Raw genomic sequence first — 12654 nt, 5'->3', positions numbered from 1 at the left:
TAAGACCGGTCATTACCGAAGACGCCTGGGTTCTCACAGTACGTCCTGGGGGTTTTGCTCGGGTCTCCCCTGTAATGTTCTTGGCTGGTTATGGGCTCTCTGCTGAGACTACAAAACATTGTGGAGTCCATCTTGCTTTCTGGAAACTTTGACCAAAAAAAGGAAACGATCGACAGGCTTATCACATAGGGGCGGGGAAGTAATTGGACCCCAAAAGACAGGAAATAACAGTAAAGACAATTATGGGCTGAATACCTGAGCCCTGGTAAGGAAGCACAATGACTGCAATTGGTCCAGAAATATGGTGTTTGAGATATCCTTTGTGAAAAATATCTAAGATATTAAGTGTCTAAAAATCAGTGAAATTCAGCATGGGACACACGTCTGCAGGGTGTCCAGCCTTGGTTGTAACCTTGCTGTTGCAATAAAAACTGAATATGAAGATCTACACAAGCGGCTCCTGACTCCCTGATTGGTGGGAAGAAAAACACATAATTTGACTTTAGAAACAGTATTGGAGAAGACCTGACCACCTGGCAAAGGTACAGGGAGACACCTATCTGCACTGAAGCGGCTGCCCTAAGGATATGTAAAAAAGATAAAGGATGGAAAAAGATAGAGAAACTGATTAGGGAAACAGATACGGGGGTGTCTCAGGGGGAGCCACCAGGCAGGACATCCTAGTTTGGGTGCTCAGAAAAGAACTGAGGAGAAATACCCAAGTGGTTAATTCAGTGGGCCCTGTGTGTGTGTGTGTGTGTGTGTGTGTGTGGTCCAGGTATACCTTACCTTTGGCAGAGAAAAGGACACTAAAAAAATTGCTGGACATTATGGACAATGCTGGGCATCCTCTGCACACGGCCATAAACAACCAGAGGAGTCTGTTCAGTGACAGGTTGCTTCTCCCAAAGACAAGAACAGACTTAAAAACTCCTTTGTCCCATACGCCATCAAGCTGTTTAACTCCTCTCTGGAGGGGAGAGGGAGGGGAAACAGGAGGACAAAGGAGGGGGGGACAACTAAGCTGTAGTGACTCTTCACTTCACTGTGCAATACTTTTGGTTCAATACTGGAAATGTGCAATTCCCTTGTATTCTTCTTATTTATTCTATTTATCCCTTTTGTATATTTTATTTGTCTTTGTATCTATATATGTGTATATATGTATATATATATATATATATATAATATTTGCTCACGTTGTGTAACTTCTGTCGGTGCTGTGCTTTTGGAAACCGAATTTCCCAGAGAAATCTACCCGAGGGATTAATAAAGTTTTTATCTATCTATCCTTATGGGGACCAAATGTCCCTACAACGTGATTATGACAGGAAACTAGTCCCCATAAGGTATAGTCAGCATTAGCATTTTTACCCTAGAAATGAATGCAGTCCCCACAAAGATATGTTTACACTGTGTGTGGTGTGAGAGAAATCCTTAAAAGAAGGGTCATGTGTGGATTTTGGTCCAGAGGTAATGCCCTAAAAGAGGATACAGTTTAATCTGAGGGTTTGGGATATCGCCTCAGGGAATGAAGGCCTTAGAGAGTGATTTAAAGGCAACTCCCTGAGAGAGGGAACGGTCTAAACTGAAGTTTTGTGAGTTAATGCTGTGAAGCCTGGGAGGCCCTTGTGTTAAGTTGTTTAGAGACACCGCCGTAGAGAAAGTGGGGTCTGTTTTTGTAAAGTAAAAGTTGTATTCCCCTAGAGAGAGGGGAGCCATTTATTGTAACACCCTAAAATTCCTCAGTGCTAATATACCACTTCACTAAAATTGAGTAACATCATGCATAAACATCATGTGTCAAATAAACAAAACTCTGCTCGGAAATGTAAAATGATGTTTTGTTTAGACCAGTGTTCAAGCCTATAGTATGTGTGTTTGAGTGTTGGAGATCTATTCCACTGATTCTTACGGGTTTACAGGTAAATTTCACCTGTTTAAAATTGTGTGCTTAACATACATGTTGAAGAGACAAGCGACAACAGAAATTATTTCTGTTTGTGTACGTAGCTGCAAATCAAAGACTTTTAGTTAAGGCATTTTTTGCAATACACACAATTTGAGTGTCATTTTTGCTGGCATGTGACGTTTTGTAGTGCAGTATTTATGTTATTCACATTCACTTTGCCAATTTGATCACTGTTTTACAAAGTAGCTTGAGCTACTCTTTCCAAGTAGATTCACTAGATTTCTCCCTAAGGTAGCTTTGCTGTAACTGAAGTTCATCCAGTGTGAAGTAACTGGCAGCTTTCAAAGTAGCTTCCCCAACACTGTCATTATGTCAAGATGTTGTCAAGAATATTCCTTTGGGTCCACAGTTTCAATATATAATTTTTTTGGGACATGAAGATGTCTTTTATCAGGACAGCAAGAAATGAAATGTGACGCAGGGATTGGATGATAGTTTATTAGGGTGCAGGCATTTCATTTTTCTAATGTTACAGGATACATCCCCATATATCAAACCAAAGACTGAGTTTATAACTTAAAGCATATAGAACGTTTTGGCTTTAAATGCAGCTATATTTTTATTTAATAACAAGTCGCAGCTACTATGAGACATTGATGCATTAAATGTGCATATTGCAGACAATCCACGCTGATCCTTCACAGAGCTTCAATGTATGGGGAATGTGGGGGCCTGGGCTTCTGAACGGTGGAGTACACCGTCTGAAACAAACATCACGAGAGGCAGCTGAAGAAACGTGGAAGCAGGCTAAACCAACACGGCACAGGCACGTGATTCAATGCCAGCTGTCTAGAAGGGCTAGTACTAATTAAAGGAAATTTAATTTCCCTCAATAAATTTCCATCAATAGAACTCTGAAGTGTCAAATGTCTTTATTTCAGAATTAAAATTTGAAACTAGTTCAAATAACAATATACAGTCCCTCCACAATTATTAGCCCCCTTGTAAAGATTGTAAAAAGGGTTAAATCCACCTTTTGGTGTAGCAGCTTCATGTCACACTGAAAAATTTTTAAAAATCCAACCTTTCATTAACATAAAGATAATTTTTCTTAGGATAAATTTAACAAAAACACATGTGCCACGATTATTGTCACCCCTGGAAATTATAGTGAACACAATGTAACTGAAGCATGTTTCCCCTGTAAATTGTACATCTTAGAGTTGAGTGGAGTGAATAGGAACCTTCAAGCTGTAATCCATGACTTCCTGCTTAACAGGGATACAAACATGAGGTGACACAGAGCCCAAATTCCCCTAACCATCCATCAACATGGGAAAGATGACAGAACATATGAGGGTGAAGTGTGTTGACCTTCATAAGTCAGGGAATGGGTATAAAAAGATAGCTACTCTCCTGAAAATGCCCATTTCTACTGTTATGGCAATAATAAAAAAAGTGGACAACAACTGAAACTGTTACAAACCTGCCTGAAAGAGGACCCAAGTTTATTTTTCCCCCACATCCAGTGAGGAGGATCATAATAAAGACAAAAAAATCCCCAAGGATGACTTGGGTGAATTACAAGACCAAATAAAATCTTGAGGTTACCACGTCTCTGAAAAAACTGACACCCCCTTCATGCTAACAGATTATTTGGAAGGTTTGCCAGAAAATGATTTTTTTTTGTCAGTTAACCACAAAAATAAACACCTGGAGTTTGTGAAACATTACTACAACTTTGACTGGAACCAAATTCAATGGTCTGATGAAGCAAAAATGGAGCTTTTTGGCAATAAACATAAGGTGGGTTTGGTGTAAAAAGAAGGATGGCTATAATGAAATGAACCTCATCCCAAATGCAAAATATGGTGGAGGTTCTGTGATGTTGTGGGGCTGTTTTTCCTCCAAAAACCCTGGAAACCTCATTAGGGTACATGGCATTACTGACTCCATGAAATACCAGGACATTTTAAATCAAAATTTGGCTGCCGCTTCCAGGAAACTCAATCTGGGCCATCACTGGATCTTCCAGCAGGACAGTGATCCTAAGCACATGTCCAAATCAACACAAAAATGGTCAGCTGACCGCAGAATCAAGCTTCTGCCATGGTCACCTCAGTCCCCTGACCTGAACCCCACTGAAAACCTGTGGGCTGAGCTGAAGAGGAGAGTGCACAAGAGAGGGCCGAGGACCCTGGATGATCTGGAGAGGTTCTGTAAAGAGGAATGGTCTCAGATGCCCTGCTTGGTATTCTCCAACCTAATAATTATTTCTTTGATTAGTTTTTCTTTCAATAAATTTATATTAATGAAAAGCTGGATTTTTCTCAATTTTTCAGTGTGACATGAAGCTGCATCAACAAAAGGTGGATTTTTTCTAACCCTTTTTACAAACCTTTACAAGGGGGCCAATAATTGTGGAGGGTGCTGTATATGTTAGAGACGTGCGTTATCACCAATAAGCACTTTCAAGATGCACTGCCGATGATAACGCATATACACAATACTGTGCAAAAGAGCTGTTTATATGAGTTGTATGTTCATATTTGCTGAAGTTACTGATAGTTACTGATATCTTGTTGGATGGTTAGATGAACACCACTTAAGTTTCCAAACTTCTCCTTAGGGACACCCTAGGCATTCCCCGTATTTGTTAAGTTCACCACCAGCCCAATGAGTTAATCAGCTTAATTAGTTAAATAAATCAGTATGGTATTGATTGGCCAAACATGGTATACTAATGGTCGAGTCAAAAACACTTGGGTATATTGGATGAGTAATTCTTACATTATAGTTTTATACCAACAGGAAGATTCAACATTTAAATATTTTCTTTGTCTAAGTCACAGTTAAAGCACAGTTATATATAGCTTACCATTTCCGGGATGTTCACATCACCCACAGTCTCATACAGGGATACGGGATTCTCTAACCCAGTCTGCAAAACAGAGAATAGAGCATGTTTAGTACACAGCAAGGGGAGAGCAAACAAGTGCCAGTGACAACAATGACATGAAAATGTACTTCACTGTGTGTTTTTCATGCTTGGTTTTTGGCTAATGCTAAAGAGGAGGACTGCAAGTATCTGCTTATTCATGTAAAGCAAGGAAAATATATAATTCACTCAGTAAACTTGTACTCCGAAGTAGGTCAATCAACAAGAGGTCTATAATTAGAAACATATGTTTTATTCATATCATTATTCTGAATAGCAGGGGTCACACTTTCCAATGTATTGGAACAGGAATGTTAGAATCAAGAGTAATGACTATGGTGCATGCTGGAACTAGCAAAGAGGCCTGTGAGGTTATATACTGTGATGTATGTTTAAACAGCAATCTCATCAGGCAGGTTAACTTGGGTATGTAGGACGCTAATGTTGTGGTATGATACATACTGTATAATTGCTGATATATAATTATAGCTTAGTTAGCACCGTGACACTGTGCACGTAAACTGTCTGTCACTTTATGCTAACTGATCCTGCAGTCTTACAACACCATCTGCACACTAACACTCTACTGGAAGAAAGAACAGACCCTGCATCCAGATCCTATAAATACCCTGTATTCCAATAATAATTTGTACCTTAGAGAAATTGTTTTCGTGTGTGTGTGAGGGGGGTGGGGGTTGTGGTATGTAGTTCAGAGGTTTAGGCCCCTATGCCACTGAACCTCTGAAGGATGCCGGTTTGAATCACGTGGTTGGCTCAATGGTCACATCACATTTGGGCCCTTAACACCAAAAAATGCTCCTTGGGTCCCACATAGACAGCTGGTCCTGCACTCTGACCCTATGCTTTGCTGTCACCTGTATATAAGTGTGTATGACTTTAAAGGAGAGTAAGTGGACTATGGAAAACTGAAAGAATTCCGTTGTTCTTGTATGAATAAAACGTAATTTCTTCATGTCTGTGAATTTCCCTTAAATCACTGAATAATATTCCTTAAAATGTATTCACCCATGGAAAGTCAGTGTAACAAATTGCCAAATCGCTACATGCAGTCTGTCTCTTCTACAGCACACTCAGAACTCACACTTTGACTCCTTCCCACTTTGTTCACCACAGCATACGTCGTTATCTCTTCCTGGCTGGTGTCTGCTGCTTAAAGAGAAACCCAAGTTAATGAGTGCAAGTAATTCACCAGATCTGTCTAATTGTCATCCTGCATTAACAGTGTTTCGCAGACCTTTTGCTCTCCTTCGGAAGTGGCACACCAGTGACACGATGATAACACACAGCAGTGAAACTCCAGCTGGAACTGCAGTGTACAGATACAGCTTCCAGTCTGGTTGGGTTTCTGAGTAAAACAAGAATAACCATTATTTAACCAAGGCTCTCAAGTCTCACGCAATGATCGTGAGACACACACATTTCAAAAAGTTCACACGCTCACACACCACAATTTGTATTTCTCACGCCGACAAGTATTCATATTATCTGTCTCTGCCAGGTCTCCCGTAATATAGAATTAATAGACGATGCACGGGTATACAGAGTGGAGTTTCCTGCTGAGTTTATAGCTGTCATGAGTTATACAGAGTTAATAGCTACCAACCAGCCAATCAGAAATTAGCATTTGTTGTTTGCAGGTAAAATTCCAGAATAAATTACTTGTGATCCCACTGCAAGCACGTTATTACATGGATGCACACACATGGAGGGCAGATAAGGTGGGAGTTGCAGAGTAAGATTCAATGAATGTGGTAGGCAGGACTCTCAAGTCTCACACATTGACCGTGAGACACACGCTGCTCCCCTAACAGATGTAATCTCACTACAAACATCTAATGAGACTTGAGAGCCCTGCTGTATATACTGTTCCTATTATAATTATGCAATAAAGAACACGATTCTGAAATCGCACATTTGAAAAAATTTACACGTGCATTTACAGTAACAGTTATTTATTTAAGGTAACTTAAATCTGCTGTCAGCGGGAGCGTTCACAGGATCTTAAGACATCTGAGGCTGATTCCAAGTTCTCAAACTGAGAGCATGATTGTTAAAACATCTGACCTAAATAAATAAATTGGGGCTCTTTCAGATTCATTTGAATGCTCTGTTTTCACTATATGTATAAGTTGAGTTAATATATCCATCCATCCATCCATTTTCCAAACCGCTTATCCTACCGGGTCGCGGGGGGTCCAGAGCCTATCCTGGAAGCAATGGGCACGAGGCAGGGAACAACCCAGGATGGGGGGCCAGTCTTAATATACGCTATATGAATGTATGAAAAGGAAGATGGATGGAAAACAGATGTAGAGCACCGTAGAGTAGGACGCATTTCCTGATCTCTGGTGTGGAAGCCATTGTCATTTAGTACTAACAGGTACCCTGTGAACAGTCATGGCTATTGACCTGCCGCACCCTCTATATATTAACTTATAAAAGATTAGGCTGGGTATAATTCTTTGTAGTGCTACAGGTATATGTTTATACATGCAGATGTCATTATGTGTGAGCTTGTGTTACCTGTGGTTTGATTACCTGTGGGGATGCACCTCACTGTATGATTACTGGACATCTGATTAGCAGCATTAACAGCAGTGCAGGTGATGGTGACATTGCCCTCTCCTGGTGGAAGAAAGAAATGCAGCCTGGAGCTGCTCTCTGTCTGATCCCTCATCCTCCAGGTGTAAGAGGGTCTTAGGCCTCCTGATGAGTTGCAGACCAAATGCACAGCGCAGCTGTGGTTCTCTGGGTCCCAGGTGTATTCTGGCTGTATCCACACTGATGTTATGGGCTCTAATGAATAAATACAGTAAAATGATGCTGTCAAAATTTAAAGATGTATAATGTAATTTCAGGTCAGTGCAGTGACACAGTGGGCAGCACAGTGACCTCAGGCCTTGTGGGATGTTTGTATGTGATTCTACCAGGCACTCTGCCTTCATTCCTCAGTATAAACTGGCATCACTAAGCTGCCCCCAGCATTTTATTGTAGATGTGAGCTGTGTGATGGACCAACCAGGGTGTCCCTTCACTTAGGCTGCCCTGTGTTTCCTCACTGCAGATGAGCAGTTATGGAAAATGGAAGGATGGATAAGATGGTATTTCTCCTAAACTTCAGATCATCCATCCTAACTGCTTATCCTGCTCAGGGTCACAGGGGGCCTAGAGCCTGTCTGTGCAGCACAGGGTACAAGGCTGGGGAACATGAGCTTTACAACAATACAGATATAATTACAAGCACAACAATGAACACCTCTCTAATAATGGCAAATGCATAATTGTTTGGACAGTAATAAATAATAAAGTAATAATTATAATAATAATAATAATAATAAAGTTAATTAGTATATCGGAATACCTCTCCTGATTTATATTCATGTACATGCATGTGAAAGATCTTACCATAAACCTGCAGCTGGATTGTATATGTGGAAATCTGTGAACCATCTTTCTTCCTTCCTAGACGCTGATACTCCCCACTGTCCTCCAGTCTCAGCTCCCTCACTGTTAGACTGAAATCAGGGCTCAGCTGCAGTCGTCTTTTGAACTGAGCATGAAGGTTTACTTCTGTTTGACCACTTAACTTTTCAGCAATGTCTATATTCTTAAATTTCCACCTCAGCATCTGAAAATCTTCCACCTTCAGACTCCCCAGGTCTGAAGGCAGCTCCACTGTCCCTCCCACGCTGCCATTTACTGTCAGATCAGCAGCAACACAAACACCTGCAATGAAGAAGCAAAGCATTGATTCTGATTCTGACACTGACCAGAAGCATAAGCCAGCCTTGTACTTTGACTATTTGGGTATAAAAAAATGCTATTAATATGATATGGCTCTAGAGGTGCTTGTACTGCACTGGCCATGGTAGCATATAGCTGACAGAAACTTACATTCCTTCAGCACTCAGTTTAAAGAAGGTTAGTAGAGAGACTTAATTTATTACTCGCTAGTAGTTATTTCATTACTTTTGAGGAAATGCCATGACATCCACTATGTATAAAATTCGTATCAGAAGCAGAATGAATTTCATGTAACTTCTGATTCCACAGTATCTTTCATTTTTGCATCTTGCCCTGATCATGAACCAAGCTGGTCTGAAAGTTGCGTGGAACATAATTTTATCCTATGATAATGAGCCAATAAAGAACAATGTACACTTGACCCGTCCACATCGTGGGAGTTAGGAGCGCAGGATCCCTGCGTTCTGGAAAATCGGCGTAAAAGTTTTTTGATCTCCTTGGTGACAAAGCAAAGTGAAAAGAAACGAGAAATGCGAGATGCAAAGATCACTGTGAGATACTGTGCATTCAGAAAATATTCAGACCCCTCTCAATTTTTAACTATTTATCATGTTATACCTTCATGATAAAATTATGTAAATTTATTTTTGTTCCTCGTGAATCTACATGCAGTACCCCATAATAACAGCACAAACACGGAATTATAGAATTTTTTGCAAATTTATTAAAAAAGAAAAAAACTGAAATATCAAATTCAGACCCTTTGTTCAGTACTTAGAAGAAGAAGCTTTTTGAGAAGCTGCCATAAACACACTTGTCGTCCTCCAGACTGTGTCTTTTACAATGTTCCCATTTAATATCTAATGCCAACCCTGTGATATATTGAATCCGCAATGGGCAAAGTCACGATGCAGAATGATCAATTGTATGTGTGCTTGAAAAGCACAATGGTGTTTAGATATAGCAGAAAACCTTTTAAAAACTTAATTTTTAGGAATTTTCTACTTTCGTATAGCAGGGAAAACCTGTATTTATCAGTTAAGAAAAACTTTATGTCCACAACCAGACAAGTTTTAGATTAATATTAGCCTACAATACAGTTAACAATCAACTGTATTCAAACTGGCTGTAGCTGTAATGATCAGCTTTCAGTTATGTTACCATAACAACCCCCCCACAAAAAAATCCCAATATAATTTGTAAATAGTAATTAATTAATAAGCTTGGTTTGTTGTTTTTTGTAATTGTTTCATGCTAAGCTAAAGTCTGGGCATGTTGTTTCTCCCATTCTCTGACTTTCATATTGAGTAGAGTTTAATGATCAACATGTCCAGTATTGATACATTCATAATTTCCCACTCTTCCATAGAGAAGTTTGTGATAACTGTGGATTTGACAGTATGTTACTCTTAGTCAAATTCCCATCATATCATGCTGTTATTTCATATGTGTCTTTATTGCCAGACATAGTTGGACTTTATCACCCAATTAGTTCTGATGTAGGCAAGTATTTTCCTTAGATATGCTACATTCAGTCTTTTGCAATATAATTTTCACAAACATGCAAATGTACTGTAAGTTCATAAAACCACCAGCTACCACTACAGTCACGCTAGAGATATCATGCTTATCTATATCAGCTATAAGAATTACATACAGATCACATATGCAATTCTGTCTATAAAATGTTTTGACTTGTGAATCTTTTAAAAAACAACCAAGAAACTGTATTCTATTAAAAAAAGCCGCAACATTTCAACTTATCACTGGCTTCCCTGAATATAACAAGCATCACAAGACAAGTTGCTATATCAAACGATTTCTCTTATCCTATCAATAAGCAGCTATCGTCAATATGCCTACTTCCAAAATTATTATAATTAAAAGCAGTTTAAAACTTACCAGAAATGAGTAGCAGTCTTGTTAAGATGAGCATTACTGCATGTCACTACACTGAACTGTTTCCTGGACTATTTTATAAGCCGTGGTATCTAGTGATCAGTACAAAAAAAGTTACTTCCTTGTCTGTTACTGTAGCTGAAAGCTTAAAAATACTGATCTATAATTACCAACTGAAAAGTACTTGTGTTTCTCCATTGTTGTTTTTTGATTCTCTAATATATATTTCTTAATGCAGTTTAAAACATACCAGAAGTGAGTAGGAGACTTGTTAAGATAAGCATTTAACTTAAACTAGGTGTCTAATGCTAAAAGATGCAGCACAAAGAGAAGACCCATCGAAATAAACATAAGGCAGAAGGAAATTGCACAACATGGCAAGCTAACATTTTTAATTGGATAGTGACTGGTAACATGCCATGTCCATAGCAACGCCTAAAAGTTTTATAAAGGAAGTTTCTGTGTGGGCTTGTGGTTTCGCTGTAAGTGTTAGCAGAGCCAGGTCTCAGGAGCAAGATTCACCTCAGTCCCCCTATACGATCACCAAGATCTGCAGCACGAATGGCGTGCCTGCAGCAGACCCCTGAACAGACTCTGTGGCTGACCCACACATCTGGTATCACTTCCTGTGACTTGCTGATGGAAACTGTCGAAAGATGCAGTGTTTGCACCCCACAATGTACATGTTCCAGTGTAGTAGCATGTAACCCAGAGTGACTGTGAGATTTAACTGTATACAGTGGTAGCATAAAATTTAATACTGTATAACATTCAGACCATATGATAGTTTTAATTACCTACTGTATAGGGCTTAATTATGGAGTAATCACTATCACTAATGGGGAGGAAACCAAAAATTTACACAGCACACTAATACTCGTGATGAGATGCTAACAAAAATTTCTGTACTCCACAGTAAAACATTACATTATATAACACTTACTATGTACAACGTAAATACACAGGTACGGACATTAAATTATAGAGTACATAGTGCAAGGCATGTCATTAGTCCTCACTGAGTGGCCCTTCAGCATCACATTGTGTGATCAGGGGCCAGGGGCCACCCCCAAGTCCAATTCAAAGTCTCACAACAGCAAAAAAGGTCGGAATTGTCACTGTAGTCGATGCAGCGGGGGGGGGGGGGGGGGGGGGGTTGGGGTGCAGTGCCAGTTACCCCTGTGCAGGACCACAGCCTTTTCTCCTTTGGGCAGCCACAGGCTATAAACAGCATTGGAGAGTTGCTCGAGCAGCTCACCTGGTCCTCTGTAATGGATGTCCAGCTTGGGAGCCCTTCTTGTGGATGTGGATACATCTATACTGAGGTCTCAGCGCTAATATGCTCAGCTGCGCACATTGTAGGTGGGCTTCTGTCAAGCAGTCACTGTGCCTTGGTGCTGCTGACTCAGCTTGTGCATGTCCCTCAGATGTCCCCAGTAGCACCACAGATATTCCATATCTGCTTCTTTCAGTACCTGCGGCTCTGAACACTAAGGTCAATGTTGTGCAAAGCTGCTGAATGAACATCAGCATGGCCAGCTTGCACTAAATGCTCTCCTGTACTGCCACCTTGTATGCCCACAGGACCAGAGGCAAGTGCTGCTCCCAATCACACTGATGTTGCTTGACCAGTATAGTGAACTATGCAGTAACCACTCAACCAGTCCATCATTTTCGGGGTGAAAGGGGTGGTGCAGGTTTTCACAATGCCCAGCCACTCACAGACCTCACCAAACACCTGCACCTTGAAGTTTTCACCCTGGTGACTGAACAGTTTTTCAAGCACACCAAAGCAGTAAAATAACCACAGCTGTGGTCATTAGACTCTGATCAGGAACCATGTATACCTTGTGGCACTTGGTGAAATAATCCATGACCACTACCACACAGCAGTTCTTAACATCACTACAGGGAAAGGGACAAAGGATGTCCACTCCAACCTTCTCCCTTCCTGGTATGGCTGCAGCTGAGCTTGGGAATGACAGCTCAGATCCTGCTAGATGGTGCATCTGTCTCATCAGTGCACAAAGTGTTCTGTGTCCTACTGTAATTGCAGCCAGACTAATATAACCAGCACACAGATTCCCCAGTGTCTTTGCCACTCCAGAGTTCCCGACTCCTGCAACAGTTGTGGATCACC

At 40.5% G+C, this 12654-nt stretch overlaps 1 protein-coding gene across 1 annotated transcript; it reads right to left on the bottom strand.

The window, feature by feature from the left end:
* Nucleotides 1-2394: 2394 nt before the first annotated feature.
* Nucleotides 2395-11039, bottom strand: LOC125704852 (signaling lymphocytic activation molecule-like). Its single transcript, XM_048970991.1, has 7 exons — nt 10518-11039; nt 8277-8597; nt 7410-7667; nt 6106-6216; nt 5953-6020; nt 4791-4853; nt 2395-2673 (listed from the first exon to the last, which is right to left on the bottom strand). Exons 1-7 carry the CDS (start codon nt 10549-10551, stop codon nt 2611-2613), a joined length of 918 nt encoding a protein of 305 aa, XP_048826948.1. The 5' UTR covers nt 10552-11039; the 3' UTR covers nt 2395-2610.
* Nucleotides 11040-12654: the final 1615 nt, after the last annotated feature.

This window comes from Brienomyrus brachyistius, chromosome 12, assembly GCF_023856365.1.
Source record: "Brienomyrus brachyistius isolate T26 chromosome 12, BBRACH_0.4, whole genome shotgun sequence".
Classification (NCBI taxonomy): domain Eukaryota; kingdom Metazoa; phylum Chordata; class Actinopteri; order Osteoglossiformes; family Mormyridae; genus Brienomyrus; species Brienomyrus brachyistius.
The sequence above is the reverse complement of the archived record's forward strand: the minus strand, read 5'-3'. Positions and strand labels throughout refer to the sequence as shown.